This window comes from Mesoplodon mirus, assembly GCF_964341445.2.
Source record: "Mesoplodon mirus genome assembly, chromosome: 3".
NCBI lineage: Eukaryota > Metazoa > Chordata > Mammalia > Artiodactyla > Ziphiidae > Mesoplodon > Mesoplodon mirus.
Window position 1 is genome coordinate 159,508,224 of NC_138978.1, and position 21,952 is coordinate 159,530,175.

The window sequence follows — 21,952 nt, forward strand, 5'->3', positions numbered from 1 at the left end:
CTCCTCGGAAGGGAAGGGAGGGCAGGGATGGCAAGGCCTCGTGATGAGTGTTGTTATATTTCTTTTACTCTTGTGCCACTTGTACGTATGGTTACGGAGCACGTTCACATGCAGTTTCCTACCGAGTCCTCTTGGGACCTCAGGCAGGCAAGCTCCCTGCTCAGGGTCACCTGGGCAGTTAGAAGTGGAGTTAGAAGGTGCCTGGAGTGAGCCGGCTCCATGGCCATAGTTGCTGGTCCATAGCGCCATGGGATGGGATGCGGTCCAGGCTAGACAGTGGATGGGATCTTGTATCTTGTGTCTATCCCCTCTTGTCCCCTCTGCCTCCCCCTGCAGGGCTCTGGAAGGGGAAGCCCACCGTGTGCTGTTTGGGTTTGTGCCTGAGACACCAGAGGAGCTCCAGGTCATGCCAGGGAACATCGTCTTTGTCTTGAAGAAGTGCAGTGATAACTGGGCTACGGTCATGTTCAACGGGCAGGTATTCAGAGGACCAGGGGTGGGCTTGGGGCCACGGGATCCTGGCAGCACATGGAAGAGCTTTTTGAGGAGCAGCACCTGCTACCCTCTTTCAACTGTCCTCCACCCACCCCTCCCCATGTCTCTGGGCTGTTCTGTGGTGTGGGCACTGATGAGTGCATCTCTATTTCCCACTTTCTGGCTCCGTGGTGCTGCACTGCAGAAGGGGCTTGTTCCCTGCAACTACCTGGAACCAGCTGAACTGCGGATCCATTCTCAGCAGAAGCCCCAGGTACTGTAGTGCCAAGGTCTGACCTGCTCCCCCCACGTGCCCCCCAAGCCCCCCGCTGACAGACCACGGAGGGGAGAAGAGCAGTGCGGAAGAGGCACTGAAGACACACTAGTCCCGAGCCCACCTTGCGTTGGTACCAGCTGCCCGGAGTGGAACCTGGGGATGAAGGAAAAAACCCAGATGTGCTGAGTAGAGGCATCGGCAGGACTTACCGGGGCCCCCCAGCTCTGTGATTCCTCCTGGTCAGGGGTGACTTGATCAAAGCTATAGCCTATGAATGTTAGGTCTTCCCAGAATGTCCTCTTCACCTGGAAGAATAGTCAATGTGTTGGCTGGTGAAATCCATTCAGATTTAGAAATCTGCTTTAAAACACCGAATGAGAGCAGGCCTTGCCAGCCACTGCTTCTGACGCTGCCACCCCACCCTCAGCCCCCATCTCCGTTGACCTGCCCTTCTGCCAGGCCTGGGGAGTGGTCTTTGTTGGATCCATTCAGATGTCTGATGGCAGTGGAGACCCTGTCTCTCTCTAGACTATGCAACCAGTTGTCCTCTGTGGGCTTGGCCCTCCCAGAGTCACTACGTCCAGATGACTTGAAAAGTTCTAACTGCCATGCACATGAGAAGTGGAATGTTTCCTTTGAAGGGGCAAGATGTGGAGTGAGAGGGTGAGCTAAGACAAGACTCAGGGTCCTACCCCACCTCCAGTGGGTTTCCAGTGTGGCTCAACGGGGTGATTAGGCAGCAAGGGCCTTTTACCTGGGGGTTAGGATCCTCATTTCTACTCTGATTTGTTTTCACCAGGCCAACCTTGCCTCCCAGTTAACCAACACTTTCCTTAGTCTCCCCTGAATGTTACCACCACCCCAGCTTTTAGGAAGTCGTTTGCATATGGCTCCTTTCCATGGGGGTCTGCAGGGTCTCCCCTGCCCCCAACTCCTATCCCTGCCTAAGAACTGTGTCTGAATGAAGGTTCTCACCCTCTCTTCCTGTTCCCTCCAGGAGGAAACCTCGCAGGAGTCTGATATCCCAGGTCCTCCCAGTTCCAGGGCTCCTGGGAGACCCCAGTTGTCACCAGGTTTGTGTCTCTGGAGCAACATCCCAGGGCTGGGTGTAGTTGCTCTCCCAGCCTTCCAGGAAAATGTGGTTCCTTGTCCTCCCAGCAGGCCACTCAGTTTAGGACGGCACGGCCCCAGAGGCCCCTCTCTCCTGTACCACTCACCGACCCCAAACATAGGAAATCAGTGGCCTTCCTCCCTGCCTGCTCCAGAACACTCGTGGGGCTTGGGCAAATGTAGCTGCTTTCTAGGGGCACTGAGTATCCCAGCTCACTCCTCAAGTACTGAGACCTCACCCCAGGAGGAAAGTTTCAAGTAATTGCTTCACATGTTTACTTAAAAGGCGGATGCAGTGGCTCTTTTCAAATGTCTGAAGAACTCTATCTGGAAAAGAAACTGCTCTGCAGAGCCCTGAGGGCTGGACAAAGAACCATGGGGCAAATGTGAAAGGCAGACGCTCCTGATGTGTGGAGATGGCTGCCCTGGGAAGTCAGGGGCTTTTTGTCACTGATACAGATTAAGCAGATTCTGAGTAAGTGCTTGGCAGAGATGCACTGAATAGGTGGCATGTCCAGATCCTAGGTCAGTGATAGTCATGCCCACCTGATCATTAGAATCACTTGGGATGCTCCCCACCCCTATTTTTATTTTGAAAATGTCAAGCCTACAGAAAAGTTGAAAGTATAGTACAATAAACACCAGAGTACCTTTCACCTAAATTCAGTAATTGTTAACATTTTGGACCGTATACTTGCCCTGCTCCTCTCTCTAATATAAAATGTTTTTCTAGTGGCTGAGCCACTTGAAAGTAAGTTACAGACTCATGATACTTCACCCTGCACTTCAGCGTCTGTCTCCTAAGAACAAGGACATTCTTCTGCATAAGCACAATATAATTGTTATATCTAGGATAATGTTACTATTATATCTTAATTATATAATATGAATTGTATATTTCATATTCAAATTTCTCCTACTTCCCCCCAAAATGTCCTTGATAGCTTTTTTTTTTTTTGGTATTTTCTGTCTAGGGGTCCAGCAAACATATTAACCTAGGAAGATTTTAAGAATTTGGATTCCTAGGCCTTTGATTCTGATTTCTTAGGACTGGAATGAGGCTTAGGAACCTGTATTTCTAGAAAAAACTTCCCAAGTGATTCCAGTGATCAGCTGGGTTTTAGATCAGTGATCTTTTTTGATCATGTCCCCACCATGGTGAATATCTTTAGAGTGTCTTTATCTTCCCTTATATAAATTATATACATACGGCTATATTAATATATTTTGCACATTAGAAAACATACACAAAAATAAAGGACAAAATGAAAATAAGTGGTTCTAATATTGCTTCTAGTGGCCCCTGGCTCATCTTACACTCTCTGATTCTCATTTCTGCGGAGCCCACTGCTTTAACTGACCTTTGGGAATCTTGAATGATACCACTACACCAGCAACGCTGCTGTTAACTGACTTTGGGGAATCCCTCCCTAACCCCATGGGTTGGTGAGAATGTGACGGTCCTTTGATAATACCTGTATCTTCCCTAAATCAGAGGCTTGGTCCATCTGTGTGTTCATGGCTTCGCCCTTCACATCGCCCCAGTGATTTACCCTGCAGTTTATTACGATTGGTAATCATCCCAGAGGTTAAAGGGTATGAAGTTGGGTGCCCTGTTCTAAGAGGTGTCCTCTTGTATATGGCAGGGGCTGGCCAAGAGTGTTCATTCATCATTTTCTTTTGTTTTATTCCTTACCTTCTTCATTTAGGTCAGAAAGAAAAAAAAGAGCCCAAGGTAACATTTTTTTTTTCCCTTGTACTATTTCAAGTGGTAGAGGAAGGAAGAGCATGGGCTGCCCACGTAAACATGTCCACGGGTGTGTCTCCCTGGATTACATACAGAAAGAGACCCAAAGGAAGGGTAGACCAGATGCTACCACGCATACAGGGACCAGGGACCCCCTCGGCAGTCCCTCCCTCCACCATGCACACACTGCCTACTGGCCCATGGCTGGTGGGCCAGATCTAACCCAGCAGGAATTCTTATCCAAGTGAGAGTTGGGCTGGAGGACAGAGCTCTGAAGGCCCTCTCGTGGTACTCTGAGACCAGGTACTTCTTGGCCTCTCCCTGCCACGGGGTGCTCCCTGTGATCCGGCATGTTTCTCAGAGGAAGCCTCAGGCACTCATGAGTTCCCTGTGCTTGCTCTCCCCACAGGAAGTCAAGCTCAGCATCCCCATGTCCTACACACTCAAGGTGTACTACAAGTACACGGTGGTCATGGAAACTCAGTCCGGCCTCCCCTACAGCCAGGTCCGGGACATGGTGGCTAAGAAGCTGGAGCTCCTACCGGAACATACTAAGCTGAGGTGAGCTCCACGCAGGGAGCAGCTAGGGGGACAGCTGGGAGCCTGCTGCTGGCCTGGTGGGTGGGAGTGGAGGGTGGTTCTGCACTGATGCTCTCTGACTTGACTCTTCCTCATTATCTCTGCCCAGCTATCGGCCTCGGGACAGCAGTGAGCTGGTGCTCCTTTCAGAAGACAGCATGAAGGATGCCTGGGCGCAAGTGAAAAACTACTGCCTGACTGTGTGGTGTGAGAACACAGTGGTGAGTGTGGTGAGCCCAAGGGCATCTAAGGCCATGTTTCTTACTTTCTTAATGGGCCACTTCCTCAACAGCAATTCAGCATTTACCCGGCACCTTCTGTGTGCCTGGCACTAGGCTTGGTGTTAGGGATACGGTGGGTAACAAGCCTCAGCTCTACCTCCATTCCATTGCATCCTCACCTGGGTTGCAGCCAGGAGAGGGTTTCCCACAAGAGAAGAGCAGGCCCAGGCGCCCAAAGAAAGCTTCTAGTCCCTTCCATCTGCTGCCACACCTAATTGTTTCAATGTTTAGACTCATCACTATCAAGCAAGGTTGGAATGAAGTCATAGCTTGAGGCTGAGTTCACAGCCATTCTTCACCTTAAGTTTCCAAGGGGAAGAACACTTGGGAGTGAAAGAAAGTAGTGAGCATTTGTTTCACAAAGACATGCCTTGGATAAAAAACTCCTACTAACAGCAAGCATCTACTGAGAACTTCCCATGTGCCAGGTACCGTGCAGTCTGTGTATTAATTCTCATAATCTGCATAACTCTATGAGGCAGGTATTGTTATCCTATTTTGTAATTTAGGTAACAAGGCAAAGGGAGGTTAACCTGACCAAGATTACACAGAGCTTGCCTGTACTCTTGAACACCTCGCGATACTAACAGTAAAAGGGCAGGTTATCTATAGGACCTGAGGTCTAGAAAAGAGGTAACTGACTTTCCAGTAAGAATAAAGGGAGTCAGGAGCAAAGTTCGAGGCTAGAAGTAGTAGCTACAAGTTATTACCCTTGGACTTTGTCCCTTAGTCTCTCAAGGAAAAGTTGCCATTTCTTTTCATTGTAGATGTTGATTCTCTCCCCCAACAATGGTCCTTGGAAACCATCCATCTGCTTTCTGTCAACATACGTTTTTGTTTGCCTTTTATGTGATTTCACATTAGTGGATCATACAGTATACACTGATATATTCTTTTGTGTTTTAGTAGTCCATTCCTTTTGAATGCTAAATGGTATTCCACTGTATGGATACCACAATTTGCTTATTCATTCACCTGTTGGTGTACTTTTGGGTTGTTTCCAGCGTTTGTCAAGTGACATTAATTCTTCAACCAACATTTGCTGGGCTCTAACTGCTCTCTTAGATAGGCACTAGAGATATAAAAACTAGTTAAGACACAGGCCCTTCTTGGGGGGGGAAGACAAGGGCAAACAGATGACTACAAAGCATGTGTTAAGTAAACTGATGGAGATGCACAAATGCCTTACTGTGTTATATAAGCACACAGGAGGGTATCTCACCCAAAGAGGCTGGAGGGAAGTGGGACAAGTCAGTAGCCTTCCTAGAGAAAATGATGCTGAAATTGTCTTGAAGCTTATCCTGAAAAAGGTACATAGAAATTAGCAAGGTGGAGGAGGTTAGGATGGATGTATTACATAGATGGAGAGAACAGAGAATCAGCATAATGGGAAAGGGGGCTCAGTGTTACTGGATGCAACCGGGACAGTGGCTGGAGACAAGGTTGGAAAGGCCACAGGGCCAGATCAGGGAAGGCCTTGTACACTGCTGTGCTAGGATGATGCTGTGAGCAGGGAGAAAACAGTGAGGCCTTGCTTTGGATTGATGATTCAAGGGGCATATGAGCAAGCCAGGGAGCTCAGCTAGGCTGGCCGGTGGGCTTCCTCTGAGTACTCAGCTCCCCATCCACAGTCTCGAGGCTGGGGTGTCCCGACCAGAGTCCATGAGTCTGCAGTCTCCCCTGTCCAAAGCTGTTGTTGAGTAGGGTCCCAGTGACACTTCAGTTCTCCCTCTACTCACCTGTGTTTCCTGCTTCAGCATTTGTCGACTGTGGCATCTGCAGTTGTATCAGTCTAGGGGGTATAAAATTAAATAGTTCCTAAGTGAATCCTTGGTCAGTTACTAGTTTTCACCTGCAAGTAGATTTTGAGGCCATGGAAATGACCAGAGTGGGAAAGCTATTCCAGACCGTGCAGGCCTTGGGCCCACAGTGGAAGGCAGAGTCCCTCCTCCAAACCCTCATCCCTACAGCTGGGCAGGGGCTTCTGCTCAGTTAGGGAAGGGTCTCTTTGGTAGGTTCTCACTCAAAGGCAAATGTTCAATGGAAAAAAAAAAAAAAATGAATGGGAGGGGAAGAATTAAAGAGGATGGGCCTGGAGGAAGGCCCTGTAGTAAACCCCACAAAGTAAACCTTGTGGTTATCTAAGAGTTCAGAAAATTGCCTTCAGGAAGTAGAGACATTGGAGCTGAGACTTCCTGGTGCCTCTGGCTGAGAGGAAAGGCCCAGCAGCACCCTGAGGGTAAGTGCCAGTGCAAGGGGTCCCTTGAAAGTTTGAAAGGTCAGTCTAGGTTTTCCAATTGTCTGTTTTTGGACTAATCCCTTCAGTTCTGTCTTTAAAGGATTCTGCTTAGGAGTTCTGCTCTAAATGAGAATTACTTCACTGAAAAGGTTTTTTTTTTTTTTTTTAATGTTTTAAATCATTGTTAATTTCTGTAACAGTTGTTAACTCCTGCAGGGAGTTTCTGATTAATAGATTTGGGATGGCGCAGAAAATTTGCATTTCTATAACAAGGTGCCCAGTGTTGTGGGTACTGGGGAAAGGGTGTTGGATTTGGGAGTTAGAAACCCAGGTCTGACTTTGGGTTCTGTCACTTACTTGTGACTCAACCTCTGTTTCTCCAACTGAAAAGAAGTAACAATAGTACCTATTCTACCTTTTTCAGGATTACTGTAAGGTTTCAGTAAGATTTTAGGACTATCTACAGTCCTGCAGACCTTTTGGTTTCATTTATCCAACCATCCGGTGTTCATAAAGTACATGCCAGGTCTATGCTAGGTACTGATCACAAACTTGCCTTTCTGAGTTTATAACCCAGGTGCTACACTGACATCTTGCTGACTGATGCTGACTTTAGTGATGCTCAGTGTTCGCTGCAGGAAGTTAGGAAAACTAACAGGCCTTTTATTATTTCAGGGTGACCAGGGCTTTCCAGATGAAACTGAAGAAACCAAAAAATCGGATGCTAATAACCAGGCAACAGAAGCTCAGCTTAAGGAAGGGAGCCAAGTGGTAGCACTCTTCAGCTACGAGGCTACCCAGCCAGAAGACCTGGAGTTTCTGGAAGGGGATGTAATCCTGGTGATATCAATGGGTAAGTGCTACTCCTGGATTAGAGTAACTAATTCACATGTTAGCAGGAATAAATTCAAGAGCAGAGAGAAGAAAACATCAGTAAGCTACAAACTTTAGCCAATGGTTTCAATATCCTGCCTAGCTTTCAGCCAGAGGGAGCAAAACTGAGCACTGACCTTTCCATCTGATGCTCTCTCCTGGGCAGGGAAGCAACAAATGGCAGACTTAAGTCACATTTTGATTATTAAAGATTGTTTTGGAAGCCATGGGTTCTCATACCAGAACTAATGAATTGGAAGGTGGCTAGAATAATTTTGCCTTTGCACCAAACCACAATACTGATCTTCTGCAAACGACAGTTCTTGAATTGATGTACTTTTCGAAGATGAAGGAGGAAGGGGATAAATTTTGCCTTAAGAAGCAGCTATTCAGAATTGCTCTCTCTGGCAACTTTCCTGGATGTTACAAATCAAACACATTAAACATTGAAATAAGTGGAGGGTTCGAATTTAGTTCTCTCAAACTTAAGTATGCTCACGCATCCTTTGCAGTTTGTTAAATAAAATTCCTTGGCCCAGCTCCAGAGATTCTGATTCGGGTCTGGGGTGGGGCTCACTAATTTGCATTTTTAACAAGCTTCTAGGTGATGCTGGTCTACTGACCATACAGAGGAGCACCGCTCTAACTCATGGTTTGACAGTCTTATTTCTCTACCTGGTAACAAGTAAGAGTCACATCAAAAGCTTCACTCACATGGCTGAAACCTTGTGCATTAGTAATGCAAAATAGTGAAAACCGAACACTATTATCAGTTATAACAGAAAGTCTAAAAGGTTAAGAAATGAGAGATTTTAAAGTTAATGGGGTAAAGAGTGAGTGTACGAGACTGTGGCAACTAACTCAAAATATGAGTAAAATGAAAAACAGAAACAGGATGCACAATCAGTACGTATCTTCTGAAAGGGAGAATGGAAACTCAGTTGCAAGAGTTGGACGTAACTCCCCACACCATTTTTTAAGTGTCAGTATCAACCAATCGGCTAAATTGTCCAGAGGTTTTTTTGGGGGGGGTTGGGGATAAGAAAAAGACAAGTGAATGCTCTGGAAAACCTTCTGGGTAGGTATGCAGAGAAGGTGGTGTACTCTTTACTGGCATATGTATAAAAGTCTAAGTTGGTCTAATTCAGAAACTATCCGTGTACTATTTTGAAACTTTATTATAACACTTACAGAGAAAACAGAATTCAGCATAAACATTGTGTGGGGCTGAGGGGCGAGTTCAACTGTATTCAACAGTTACGAGTTTCATTCCAAAAGTTTCTCTAATTTAAAATGTGAATCACCTGGGGAGCTTGTTAAAATGGATTCCGACTCAGGTTTGGGGTAGGACCTGAGATTTTGGCGTTTCTAGTATGCTCCCAGGATCCACGACAAATGCTGATCCATGACTCACATTATAGGAGGAAGAATGAAGACAACAGTTTGCAATTAGAATCACCTTGAGTGAACTTTAGAAAAAACCCTGATGCCCGGCCACACTCCACACTAATTAGAGCAAGAGTTTCTGGGGACAGGACCCAAGCACCAGTGCTGCTGTAACATCTGATGCAGAGGTCTTACATCCAGAGATAAACTTCTGAACCGGCTCTATGGTCTGGTAGATAGGCTTTGGAGTAGGTCATACATAGGTCAAAATAGGTGCTATGAAAATTCTTACTTAATATATTTAACCAATTGCATGTGCCTTTCCTGTAATCAAAAAAAAAGATTCCCAACAAAGCTAAAACTCTTTGTTAAAAAAAAAAAATCGTATCTAAAGGTTCATTATTCAATTTCTTTCACTTTATTCCTTTGGTAACATTTTGAAAAGTCTAATTCATTCCTCTGCATTTTATTCCTCCATTATCATGTCTAAGACAGAAACCAATAATGAAATGGCTAAGTCCTATGTTTGCTCTTACCTCCAATCACTCTCCAAAGCAGACTTTTCTCTGTTAGCACAACTGGGGGGTGAAGGACTGACAAAAGATCTGTGTGCAATATTCAGATGAGGTAATTCTCCTATACTCATTTTAGAAATTGAAGTATACTTTTCCTTTTATCAGTGAATGAAGAATGGCTGGAGGGGGAGTGCAAAGGGAAAGTTGGCATTTTCCCCAAAGTTTTTGTTGAAGAACGTGCAACTACAGACTTGGAAAGCACTCCTAGAGGAGTCTAGGATGTTTCACAACCTACAAAGTTGAAGAAAAGGAGGTACTATCATTTGCAAGATTTAGCACGCCTCTGCAGTACACTGTACAGCCATCGCTGTTTGGAAGTATTAATTCATCTACTTTTCCCTGTTAAAATTTAACCTATTAGACAATGATGTGGAACTTAAGATGATGATTACCTTGGAGGTGGGGAGGGGGTGGTGGTTGGAAGAGTCTGGAAGGGCATGAGGGGGTCTTCTAGGGTGTGATAATCTGTTTCTTGCTCTGAGTGCTGGCTACCCAGATATGTTCAGTTCGTGAAAATTCACCAAGTTGTATACTTACTATTGGTACACCTCTCTGTGTATGTGATGCCTCAATAAAAAACTTACAAAAACAAGATACCCAGAGTGCAGGCCCAAGACCTAAGTGTAATCACCCCCATTCCTGCACCATTACTATCACAGACTCCTAGGGCCTCAGGTAACTTTACAGGTAATTCAGAAGGCGAGTGCGCGCGCACACACGCACACACACAATATTAACATTTTGGGGGGTTAACAGTCTTGTTGCTTAAACAGAACCTAGACTGAGTTATGTACCCCTGAGATACAGCTTTTAATTCCACAGAAAATTAAAATACTAGAACTACATCCCTTCATGTGTTCTCAGGGAGGAACATTTCTTAAGAGTTCAATAATGAATGTATGCCACTAATAAATAAGAAATGAAAAGCAGCTGTGTTCAGGAAGCCAGTTGGTGAGTACTGCCCTACTAGGTAACATTTTATAATAAGTATTCTAGTAATATACATGACAGAATGCTATCGGTTTATTCTGGTTATCATTTAACCAAATGGCCCAGTTTTTCAGGGTTAACTTGGGTGAGAGTTTTCCATAAATACTAAAGACCTGGCCTTAATCCACCCACTTCCTTTTGTAGAATACATGTGGCTTTGTTAACAATTTTTCAAGAGTGTAGGTCTGTGTGAAAAGCACAGTTAGGAAATGGAAGTGGAGACTGAATCAACATCAAGGTGAAAGGGCAGCTGCTGGGCATGCACACACACACACTGGTGAGCTGTGGTGCTGGCTTCTGGCACATGCAAAGGCCCAGCAGGCTACCACTGGAAATTTGTGACACAACTTGAAGAAATACAACCCCAAAGCAAAGAACACCAATTACTGTTGCTGCTCATCACACTTGGTGAGTTTACTGGGCCAAAAGGATAAACTATCTCTGAGTTGCTTTATTAAGGGTGACAATAAGAATAAAAATGCTGAGCTGTTAAAAGAATTGACAGTTTCTTTCTACCCATCCCTTTCCATAATCCTGCACATTGGTTAGGAACATGACTAAAAGCAAAAATAACCCTGAAGCATATTTGATTTTTGACCTTTGCTTTCCCCTAGATGACTTGTAAGTAGTTTAAGTTTTTGTTTTTTAAGTTGGATTTTCTTTTAGGATAAAAAAGAAACAATCTATACACAGATCTGGTTGGAGAGAACATGGTTTAATTAAAGGCAAAGCTGATTTCAGCAGCTGCAGGTCTTGCACAGACAGACCAAAACAAAAAACAAAAACAAAAACAAAAAAATAAACGCAAAAGAAAGTTTATTACACAAAACCAGTTTCTGATGAAGATTCTCCTCTCCCTCCTCATTACTCCACACTGAGGATGATAAGGCGAGGAACCCCGCTCCAAGAGTCAGAAAACATTCCAAACACCAAATTCTCATGCAGAAATGGGGCTGTAGATGGGACGTGGGCACTACGTGGGACCGAGACGGTGAACCTGGTGAGCTTGTCAAGGGCGCAAGAATCCGTGACAGTTCAAACACTGGAATGTTGCAGCTGCCTGAATGCAGAGCTCAAACACACAAAGTGGGTAAAGGCAGCAGGGAAGGAGGCTTGGGACAGAGGGAAAGGGAGAAACGTGGACACGGGGAAGGGGCTGGAAAGAAGCACAAAAGGTTTCATATTGCCATTGGGTGGGGGACTTCACCCTTTGGGACCTTTCAAAAAAAATAAAACAAAACAAAACAAAAAACCCAAACACCATGTCAAACTAAAAGAGCAATAATGTAAGCATACAGGACTCCAACCACTGTCTCGGAAGAGCAATGAGCATGAATCTCACCCCTTTTCATTGCTGGGGTTGCCCAGACTCCAGTGCCGACCAGGGCTCCTGGATGTGCTTTGCTCTGCAGCTGTTTTCCAGCTGTTAAGTCCCACGCTAGCTCCACACACTCACACGCATCACCCCTCCCCTCTGGGGGAGCAGACGGGCATGTGCACACTCACACACACACATACAAAGGAGAGTTCTCCCAGAAAATAAACCCTACCACTAGCACAGCAATTGGACATTTAGATTGTTTCCATAATTTCCCCTTAAAATATTACTTTTCCAGGAAATGACTATCAGAAATGCTGTCCTTCTGTTTCTACACAAGAAAATTTTCAGTCCTCTTTCCTTCTAATAAATATCAAATAAAAGTTTATTTTCCTTTCTTTCGTCTTTTCCAGAATGGACTTCCTTGTGTTCTCTGCATGACGCATACGTGTCCGTGTTGCCTTGAATTTCACTCTGAAAGTGGAGGCTGGGAGACTGCAGCCGGGCAGGGGCCTGGCCCCTCGGTGGGCTATGCAGACGCCGCTGCCGCTGCTTCCTTCTTCTTCAGACTGTCTTTTGGGCCCCAGCTGCTGGACCCCATGCTGTTGCTTCTTGGCGAGATGTTGTGCATGTTAGGAATAATAATGATTACTAGCACACAGCACAGGGTAGAAAAGGGGTGGAGGTAGGGACAGGAGGAGGTGGGTGGTAAGTAGGATGGGGGCACAAAAACCAACCAAACAAAAAATAACCACACTGAAAGCTTCTACCTATTAAAATGCGTCAGGCCATGAATGGACTAGCCTGCCTTCTGTGGGACTGCCTGCTTTGCTACCGTAAAATGTACAGGAATCAAAAACGTTAATTTAAAATCCTACAGCAGTTTGTCTGCTAGTCCAGCCCAGCACCACCACCCACGCTGCATCCTCGATTGGGGCTCAAGCACCTACAGAGTGAAGGGCATTTCCTGCTGGAGTCACCAGGCCAGAGGAGGGCCCACCAGAACCTTCTGAGTGAAAGCTGAGGCCTTGTCCTCTCCCTTAGGGAACATCTCCACTGGCTGAAGAGGTCCGTTTCCCCATCCTGTCACCACCAACCTCTCACAGGAGCAGTGCACGGGGCTTTCTTTGCTACACACTGACTAGAAGAAGCACATCCGTGTATGGAAGAATTCAATGTGATATCTTACTACTGAGAGTAATAACAATAATAAAAGATGTTCAGGAATAATTTCAACTACATTCTCAGTCAGCAAAGCAATCATTAATGGATTCCTATTTTACTCCCCAAAGAGGAAAAAAAGGACTGAGACGTTCCCATTGGCTTCTCCCATCTGCCTTCCCTTCTCAGCTTTCACTTCCCATGTGGCTGGGGACATGCACGATGGAGAAGGTGAAAGGCGGTGATATCAGGTAACTGAGTGAGACAAACAGCAGTTCCTCTCTCCCTCCGGAAGGCCCCGGGGGGACGGAGAGTTCCTGATGGTTTTTTCTTTTTGCTGCACTGCAGACATTTCGTGCACACTCAGCGGGCTGGTGGAACACTTACACCCTCTCAACAGCGAGAAACAGAAAAGAGGGCTGCCACCTGCAGGGGACTGTGTGGGCCAGTCCTGCAAACCCAACATGCCATGGTTTATGGAGCCTTCATTCCCAGGGTTGCCACTCTGGCCTCAGTGTGGAGGGTTCATGGTGCCTTGTCCCCGCTGCTGTTTCTGCTTCTGTTGCATTAACAGCTGCTCCAAAGCGGAAGGTCCAGGATGCATCATGGAACTGGACCAGATAGACTGAAAAACAGCCCAGAGCTTGTCAGCAGAGGTCAAATGCCTGGTTGTCTTTAAGGGATTTGTTTTTCAATCCCAGCCAAACATAAAGGCATATATGCTCCAAGGTTCCCAAACCCTAAAAACCCCCAGCTATTAGAAAAAGTAGTTGTAAGACCAGGTCTTCAAGACAGGTTAGTTCCCATTAAGATCATTTTAAACCAGAAAAGGTGAAAGTATGTTTTATATAAAGTCTTTTTGCTAAAACTCAGCTCCATGTGAGACCAGAGCATTTACCAGAAAGGTTTCAGGCAAACAAAATATTTCTGAAATTAGATGCCCTTCTTTGACTTGTTTAGAAAAGGCTTAAATAAAATATTCCAAGGTGAGCCCGAATTTTCTTAATCTTAGAATCCAACTAAAACCTTCATGTCTGTCCCCCCGAGGATACTGCTTTATCACTAGTGAACTCACAAATTAAAAAAAAGTCCTATTCAAGAACCTTATAAGGCAGACCATGCTTCTAGGACTTTGCTAGATATGTGCTATGAATCAGTCCTAAGGGCCTTAGGAATAAGATTAGCCATTTATGTGAATGAAAGCAGACATCTCTTGTGGTTCTTGTTCCTGATCCACTCACCTTTAGGCTTTCCATGAGGACAGCAGAAGAATCCTCCATGGATGGGCCATGGCCTGTCCAGGAGCCACCTGAAGTGCTGGCCTGATGCCAACTGCTCTCAGAGGATGATGTTGCTGAGAGATAATCAATGCCAAACCCACCCATGGCTAGGAATGAAGAGATAAGAATAATTCAAGATGTTGTTCTATCACTGCCAAATGCCAAAAGCTAGGGAAGGGTAGAGTAAGTTCTTGCACTTTTGCTAAGCAATGAAGTCTGGATCTCACCTGGTTTATCAGTTTTCCACCGATCTGCCGTTCTCCTATCCCTGTTATCTGGAGTCCCAATGGGTCCAAAATTGGAGAATGGGACAGAATTGTGGTTGTGTGTCGGAGGGGAGCTTGGCAGGCTGCTTGGGTTGGAGGAATGAGGAGACTGGCTGGCTGGTGTTGAATGATCTATGAAATAGTAGCAACGCAGGACATTAAACAAAGATGTTTCACAAACATGCCAAGAATGAAAGTTTCCTGTAGATCTGATCACTTAAATTCTGTTAACAATAACCACAGGGTTTCAGGAGAAAGGCAAATAAAGGCCCCAAAGGGGACCCTGCCAAATGCACTTGTCTGTCTTGCTGTGCATGCCTAAGGCACATTCCTTGCCTTACAAATAAAACAGTACACAGTTTTGTCAAATAAATGCATTCTTTTGGTGTGCCTCTTTCAGATAAGTATAACTGCTCTTCTCTATCAGAACAGAATTGCCTAACCTTAAAAATTACTATTAACTCTGTATTTTTAAAAGTGCAACTTTTCCTGCAAAGAACGAATATCTACAAATAAAACTTAAAAACTAAAACTAAAAAAGAGCTGCAAACCTTAAGATAAAACTCTTATTTTTCTCCCTTACAACTCTGCTCATTACTGAGGATGTAAAAAAGTGATAAATGACACTTTTTAGTGTCATTTATCATGTGAACCAGTGCATCGGCTTTTTTTCCTATTTTCCTTCAGAAGTTACTTTAAAAACAAACAAATAACAACAACAAAATACAAACAAAACCCACCAAAACACAATCATACTATCTCTTAATCAACTTGAGTGTACGGGAAATGCAAGGTCTATAATTTAAAGACTAGTCAATACCTGAACTGGCAGGAAGTGATGGAGACCATGGAGTCCCTTCAAAAAGGGAGTACAATGATGTTTCCTGGGGGGCCATTGAGGGATTAAGTTCTGCTTTAGAGCTGGTTGTCAGGTTTTTCCCATATACCTCATTGAACACACTGTTATTTGGGTATCTTTCCTGAAAGACAATGACCACCAAGTTAACAAACTCACGCCAAAGAAAGAGATTTAAGAAAATGCAGTGTTCATGCTCATGGATGCTTATCTTAAGGCTTTCTTTGCAAGACAAACTTTTGAAGGCTTTTACTTCTGTTTCTTTCAGTTTTCCCATTTAATTCATTTGCCTTTTACTTTCCCTCACCCTTTATTTTGCTCTATGTAAACCACCTGGGTTAGAAAGTATGAATAATTTACTTGCTGAACAACAGAGCCCCAGAGTCTTTAATATTAATGAGAAGTTAAACAATTCAAACTTATACAAGTCTCTAGTGTACCCTAATCAAAGGGGGTGGGGAATAAAATCAAATACCTGGAAAACACCAATATATGGAAGAGAAAGGAAAGAGAAAAACAGACATATTGAAATAGAACAGGAAAGAAAATACTAGCCCACGATAAAAGCACAAAGCAGGATGCTTCACTGTTTACGCACCTGATTGAGAGAGAATCCGGTGAGCGACAGCAAAGAGGATGAATGTGACATGAGCTCTGAGGGCTTCTCCAATAAGGATTTCTTCACAGTCCCGGAAAAAAAGGTAGTTAAATTATGCCTTCCATTTTCTTAATATTAAGATACCATGCAACCAAAAGACCACAATTTAAGCATAGTTGTACTCACCTATCTTGTACAATTTAAAGCTTAGAAGATATAAATTCAAATCCGTTAATACCATGACACCAGATAAGTGCCAGTTGTCACAGGTGAGTCAGACAGAACCCTCCTGATCAGCACCTCTAATCTAGCACAGAGATCCTGGCAGGGACCCTGGAAACTGGCAGTTTGGAGTATTCACTAGGCAAGAGCCTCAGGAATCCCTTTGTCAACAGCTGCATTTAAAATACTCTCAAATCAAGAAGGGGAACTGATCTGGCACTGTTTTCTCCCTAAATTTTTAAAACACTGACATTAATGACTTTTAAAAAGCCTTTAAATCCATTTGACAACTGGTTTTGTTAGCATGGTTCCTAACAACTCTATTTGTGGTATATATTAAAATAGTTGCTGAAGTCAAGCTTCCATCTATTGGCCCTGAGAAAGTTATTAGGGAAAAAAAAGCTGAATCTCTGATGCTCACTGTCACTGAACTGTTGGTCAACAAAGCATTTATTAAACACCTGCTACATGCAAGGCACTTTCACACACATCATTAACGATGTTAAATATAAGAAGGGCTACCGTGAGGTTTTTTTAAACATGAAAAAAAATCCACTAGAAGGCCCCCCTCCGTGTGTTCCACCATGAGCTTCATTTCCAACGGAAGGGGCAAGCACAACAGGAACTAAGGGATTAGGAAACTAGTGTACAGAGACGTGCTCCACGGTCTGTCCCTCAAGCCACCCCAGCAAAAAAATGCAGCAAGAAAGGCAAACACATAGAGGCAACAGTTTAGTAGCTGGACATTCAACAACCTCTAGGCACTGCCATTGCACTACGACTGTTCAAGTGTCTAGGGGATCTTTTATTTCTGCTAATTTTGGTGGGGGAGGTGAAAGGTCTCTGTGGCCATTCACTTAGGAAAATTCTTAAGGGAACTTCAAGTGCCAGGGATGGCAGTTTGTCACAAGAGCCATTAAGCAGCTTTCAGTTCTCCTAATACTAAAATCAATGCACTTTAATCTTACGAATGTCTTCTTACCCCGTGTTTATGGGAAAGAAACAGCGAGAAAGTGGAATTCAAGAATTGTTTTATGTTTTATTAAGATGGTGTGAAGGGAGAGGGGGAAAGACCTCATAGCATACATCTTTCTTACAGTCCCCCCACCTTAGTAAAATATCTAAACAATGGCATCCTTTGAAATGCGCACTGGGTTACAGAAGGTTATTTTTAAAAGATACCACTAATCAATTCTTAGACTTTATTTTATGTCATTCTAGTTATTTATCTCTGTGTTCACTCATTTATGGTACTCCAGCTATGTTTATAAATAGAGGCCTTTTCATTTTCACTCATTCTGTTTATGAATCTGGCTCTGAATTTAGATCAGGGCTCTTAGTTAACCAAACAGAAAAGAACCACATACTGTTCGGTAGAATCAATCTAGAATTTTTTTATTCAGTAAAACATCTAGAACATTATTTCATTTCATATTTTGAATACATGAGGAAAAATCTCACTGTTCCTAAACAAGATTAAATGACACCTAAAATTCCTGGGTCCAGGTGGAAATGATACCTGAAAAGTAATTTGCCAGCACCACATTCTGTGTGTGACCAGCCCTGCGGGATGCTTTCTGGATAACATGTAACAAAGTTATAATTATAAGATTTGGGGAAACTATGGAATCAGACATGTTTTGCCATGTTCTACTACCATTTGAAGGTTTGGGCAATCAGGAAATAAGTTTTAAAATTCTATAAAAAAGGAAAGCCCTAGAAAGAAGAAACCACCTATTCCAAGTACTACAAAATCTCAGAAAAGAAGTTGAGGTTAGAGCAAGAAGAATTATGTAAAATACATACAAAGAGGCTTCGTCCAGGAAGAGAGGCGAGAGGCCCCAGCAGAGCTGGGTAAAGATCAGGAGGGTTAGAAAAAATCAGCTCTTCCTCTTCCTCCAAGGCAGCCAGACTCTTTAACAGGTCCGGAGGAAGCAGAGGGGAGCCCTTGGGGTCCTAATGACAGAAAGGATCACAGTGAGATGCAATAAGGGATGACAAAAGCACAAAGGAGTAGTAGCATGATTAGGGGGGATGAAGGCAACTAAAGTCAAGGAGGAAGAAGTAATGAACAGTGAGACAGTATTATGCAAAGAGGAAAAGGCCCTGAAACACCAAAGCAAAGTGACACAAGGACAATGGTAGAGAAAGATCGAAACAACAGAAAGAAGCAAAAGTAGTGACAGAGCAGAACATAAAAGGTTAATGTGGGCAATGAGTAAAACAATGCAACAGAGCAAAGTGATTAGCCTATCTTGTGCTAACAAACAGAGAAACAGCTTTTTAAAAAGTTACACACACATACTTGTTTCTCATGAATAAAAAGCGCAAGGACAGGGAACTCCACTATCAAAGATAACTGGTTTTGTTCCTCTCAGAAAACAATTTGTTTAAATACGCAATAAACCTATTTTTAAACTTAGATGATTCAGCCCAACTGAGAGGACCTTTGTCTCAGAATTCTCTAACGTGCTGTGTTAGAGGTTTCTGCACATGATTTCTCTGCCAGACCATCACAGGTCAAAATCAGGAACAGAATTCTTCAGCTCCCCCAAATCAAGCATACTATGCAATTGTAAAGAGGAGACCAAAAGCTGCACCCATGTACTCAGCAGCATTCTGCAGCACTAATGAAGCAGAGTGACCTTTATAAACATCTACTTGAGAAATTTAAAGGACATGCATCCCCAGACCTAACTCTGAAGTGCCTGGTGATAGGAAAGGACACACACCTCAAATGGCATCCTGGGCACAGGATCCTGCTCTGGACGGAAGACTCCCGGTGACCGTTTGCCCCTGCGGTCCATGTTGGCTTGCTGTGCCATTACAGCTCTGTTATCAGCCATGCTGTAGGAAGAATCCCAGTAGAATTCTGGGATCTTGACTTCTGAGGGATTATGGTTATATGGCTCCATGGGAAAAGGCTTCATTTTTTTCTCTAGAGGCTGCTGCTGCATTACAGGAGGTTGCAATGACGGCTCAAACAGTTTTATGGGGTCTTGGGTTTGAAGGTAGTAGGGCTGTTTCACAGGCATGATTTTCCCTAATGGGCCTTGAACCTGAGGGGGATTCCACAGCTGTTTGGAGGCATCTGCCTGTTGATACTAAAAAAGAGATGCCTGTCACCAAGATGAGGATAAAATGCAATGTTACTTACACTCAGTACTCAGGAATCACAGAATGAATCTGAGAGATTTTACCACCAACAAAACTCTAGGCAATGCAGTTTTGTTTACTCTTTAAGTTTTTTAATACACAGAGCTTTCTGGGAACAGATTAAGGGCGCTGAACTCATGTTCTCTTTCAGTTCCATTATTTAAGAGGTTTAATAAATGAGGGTATGAGTGTGGGTGGGCGTGCACACATTTCTCCCTCTGCTTCAAGTGCTGTGGGATGACAAATTATTTAAGACTGGTATCATTAACACCTCATCAAGATTACGATACTATTTCCCTTCTGTAGTTTAGGTTCAAATAGAGGAAATTATTTACAGAAAATCCTTTTCTATAAAGCTCGTAAGTAGTAGCAGCAAAGAATGGTAGTTAAGATCTATTGTCCTTTACAAAAGTAAAAAGGAGAACACCTGAACTTTCCTAAACAGCAAAGAGAAGACTTATGTGTTCCCATAATCATTACAAGTCTAAGCAAGAAGTAGTTGAATGCCTAACTAGTATTTTTAATTAACCAAACAAGGAATAATTTCAACCTTCCCTTCTCCTTACTTCAGCTGGACAGTACACACAACTGTAACTTACCTGCTGGAATCCAGAGTGGTGAGGAGGGCTTTTCCCCAAAGCCGGCACAGCTTTTGTAGGGGATTGTTGCTGCTGAGCTAGAGCCTGAACCTGCAACTGGCTTGTAGACTGTGCTGTTGGCTGAGCTGGTAAAGATGTAAGGGGTTGTTGGGAAGGTGGCTGTGGCTGTTGAGGTCCCTGGTTCATCGGCCCTGGTCCAGAGGGCCGTTGCTGGCTGTAAGGAATGTGGGACTGTTTCCCAGCTTGCACCTGGTTTCCTGCTGGAGAGTGAGCTGTAGGCTGAAGAAAGGTTCCTGGGACAGAAACACCAGCTGGGAAGGTGTAACCTGAGCCCATAGAAAATGCCACAGGAGGGGGGATAACATAGGTTGGGGGCGGGAACCCTTCAAAACAGAAGAACATAGGTTTAGTTCTAAGGAAACTTAGCAAAAGAAAGACAAAAAATAGTATAGTCATTTTGGGCTGGGGTGGAGAAGAGGTCTTCTAATAAATTATAAAAGACAGGGATCAACCATCAAGTAAGACTGATCAAGTGTCAATCTTTAACCTGATTTCAAGAATTAAATATAGACTATTGGCTGCTAGTTCTATCCACGGAGGTAACTGGAGTATCCTAAAGGCAGTTTCTTAGATGCCATGTTTAGTGACAGGAATTCCTTCATAATAACAAGCATACACTTGTACATAAACTACAGAGAAATGGCTCAAAAAACAATTTCATAAACATTAGGGAGAAGAGAACTCCCTTATGCCTTTTAACATTATGGTTTAGTAATGCCACTCAGAGTCTAAAATTTCTCAGTGGGTTAAAAGAAACTCCTACACAGATGGAATTCAGCAGAAGAAACTACAAAACATATATTTACCTGGCCGGCTGGGAAGAGGAGGGAAGGCTCCAGGGTGATGAATGGGGATGAACTGGGAGTTACTTGCTTGACTTGGGGCTTGAGTTACAGGTGTTTTCCTGGCTTCAGACACTGGAGTCCTTCTTAATTCTGTCTGGGATTTTACCTATGACCAACCAGAAGCAAAACTATCTATAATAATCTGAAACTCAAACGTGTCAGAAAGAAGCACCTACTCTAAGAAAGTATTTAAAATCCTACTATGTACCCCCCCAAAAAAAGTATATGCTGCAGATATTTCACTTCACCTAAATTAAAAATGGGAAAGTCAAATTATTTAATTGCCAAAAAAAGTTATAAGGGCTTAGTTTTACTTGTCCAATTATTTTGCTTTCACAATATCATAAAAGTACAAAATACAGAAAAGACCTGAGAACTCATTTGTTTTACAAACGAGACACCTGATGCCGACAGGCTTAAAAAGCTGCCTATGATCTTAAGCCACTGTTATGGGCCCATGGCCCTGTATTCTCTTAATGTACATGAATTATGAATGAATAATGACCACTAATCCACAGATGAGACACTTTTGGCCCTCAGTTTAACTTCATCTGGGCAGCTTTTTTTTTTTTTTTTTTTTTTTTTTGCGGTACACGGGCCTCTCACTGTTGCGGCCTCTCCCGTTGCGGAGCACAGGCTCCGGACGCGCAGGCTCAGCGGCCATGGCTCACGGGCCCAGCTGCTCCGCGGCATGTGGGATCCTCCCGGACCGGGGCACGAACCCGTGTCCCCTGCATCAGCAGGTGGACTCTCAACCACTGCGCCACCAGGGAAGCCCCCATCTGGGCAGCTTTAAGGGTATCAGTCAGGCATCCACCCTCCACTCTGCAACCCTACCACCCCCAGAATAAATAAGGATACTTTCAGCAGTAAGAAACAGGCCTGAGACCCTACACATTGGAGCTGGAGAGAAGTAGATGCCATATGCACTGCTCAAGTAATGTAAAGATGAGTAAAGTGAGTAAAAATAGGTAGCACTTATAGAAAACTCAGGATGAGGTACAGAGGGTGGTGATATATTGACTACTGTCAGGTTTTCTTTAATCATCAATAGTCAGAT

General features: G+C 43.9%; 2 protein-coding genes across 11 annotated transcripts in view; one reads left to right on the plus strand and one right to left on the minus strand.

Annotated features, from left to right (window-relative positions):
* The window catches only part of NCF2 (neutrophil cytosolic factor 2), a 28,103-nt gene extending 18,021 nt beyond the window's left edge, over window positions 1–10,082 (plus strand). Inside the window, exons 8-15 of the mRNA XM_082614602.1 lie at window positions 337–478; window positions 680–748; window positions 1,749–1,824; window positions 3,571–3,596; window positions 4,018–4,169; window positions 4,297–4,408; window positions 7,383–7,560; window positions 9,647–10,082. Coding sequence (XP_082470728.1) covers window positions 337–478; window positions 680–748; window positions 1,749–1,824; window positions 3,571–3,596; window positions 4,018–4,169; window positions 4,297–4,408; window positions 7,383–7,560; window positions 9,647–9,759 — 868 coding nt within the window. The 3' untranslated portion in view covers window positions 9,760–10,082. The remainder of the gene's footprint in view (window positions 1–336; window positions 479–679; window positions 749–1,748; window positions 1,825–3,570; window positions 3,597–4,017; window positions 4,170–4,296; window positions 4,409–7,382; window positions 7,561–9,646) is intronic.
* A 1,145-nt stretch (window positions 10,083–11,227) lies between these two features.
* Window positions 11,228–21,952, minus strand: part of SMG7 (SMG7 nonsense mediated mRNA decay factor) — a 72,348-nt gene continuing 61,623 nt past the window's right edge. For 6 of the 10 annotated variants that reach the window (XM_082616067.1, XM_082616065.1, XM_082616068.1 and 3 more), the window contains 9 exons: window positions 20,854–20,998; window positions 19,988–20,370; window positions 18,965–19,336; window positions 18,039–18,188; window positions 16,011–16,091; window positions 15,377–15,536; window positions 14,518–14,688; window positions 14,252–14,397; window positions 11,228–13,635 (listed from right to left, as the gene is read on the minus strand). In XM_082616067.1, coding sequence (XP_082472193.1) covers window positions 13,522–13,635; window positions 14,252–14,397; window positions 14,518–14,688; window positions 15,377–15,536; window positions 16,011–16,091; window positions 18,039–18,188; window positions 18,965–19,336; window positions 19,988–20,370; window positions 20,854–20,998 — 1,722 coding nt within the window. In that variant the 3' untranslated portion in view covers window positions 11,228–13,521. The remainder of the gene's footprint in view (window positions 13,636–14,251; window positions 14,398–14,517; window positions 14,689–15,376; window positions 15,537–16,010; window positions 16,092–18,038; window positions 18,189–18,964; window positions 19,337–19,987; window positions 20,371–20,853; window positions 20,999–21,952) is intronic. The other 4 variants (XM_082616072.1, XM_082616074.1, XM_082616066.1 and 1 more) reach the window with 2 other exon arrangements.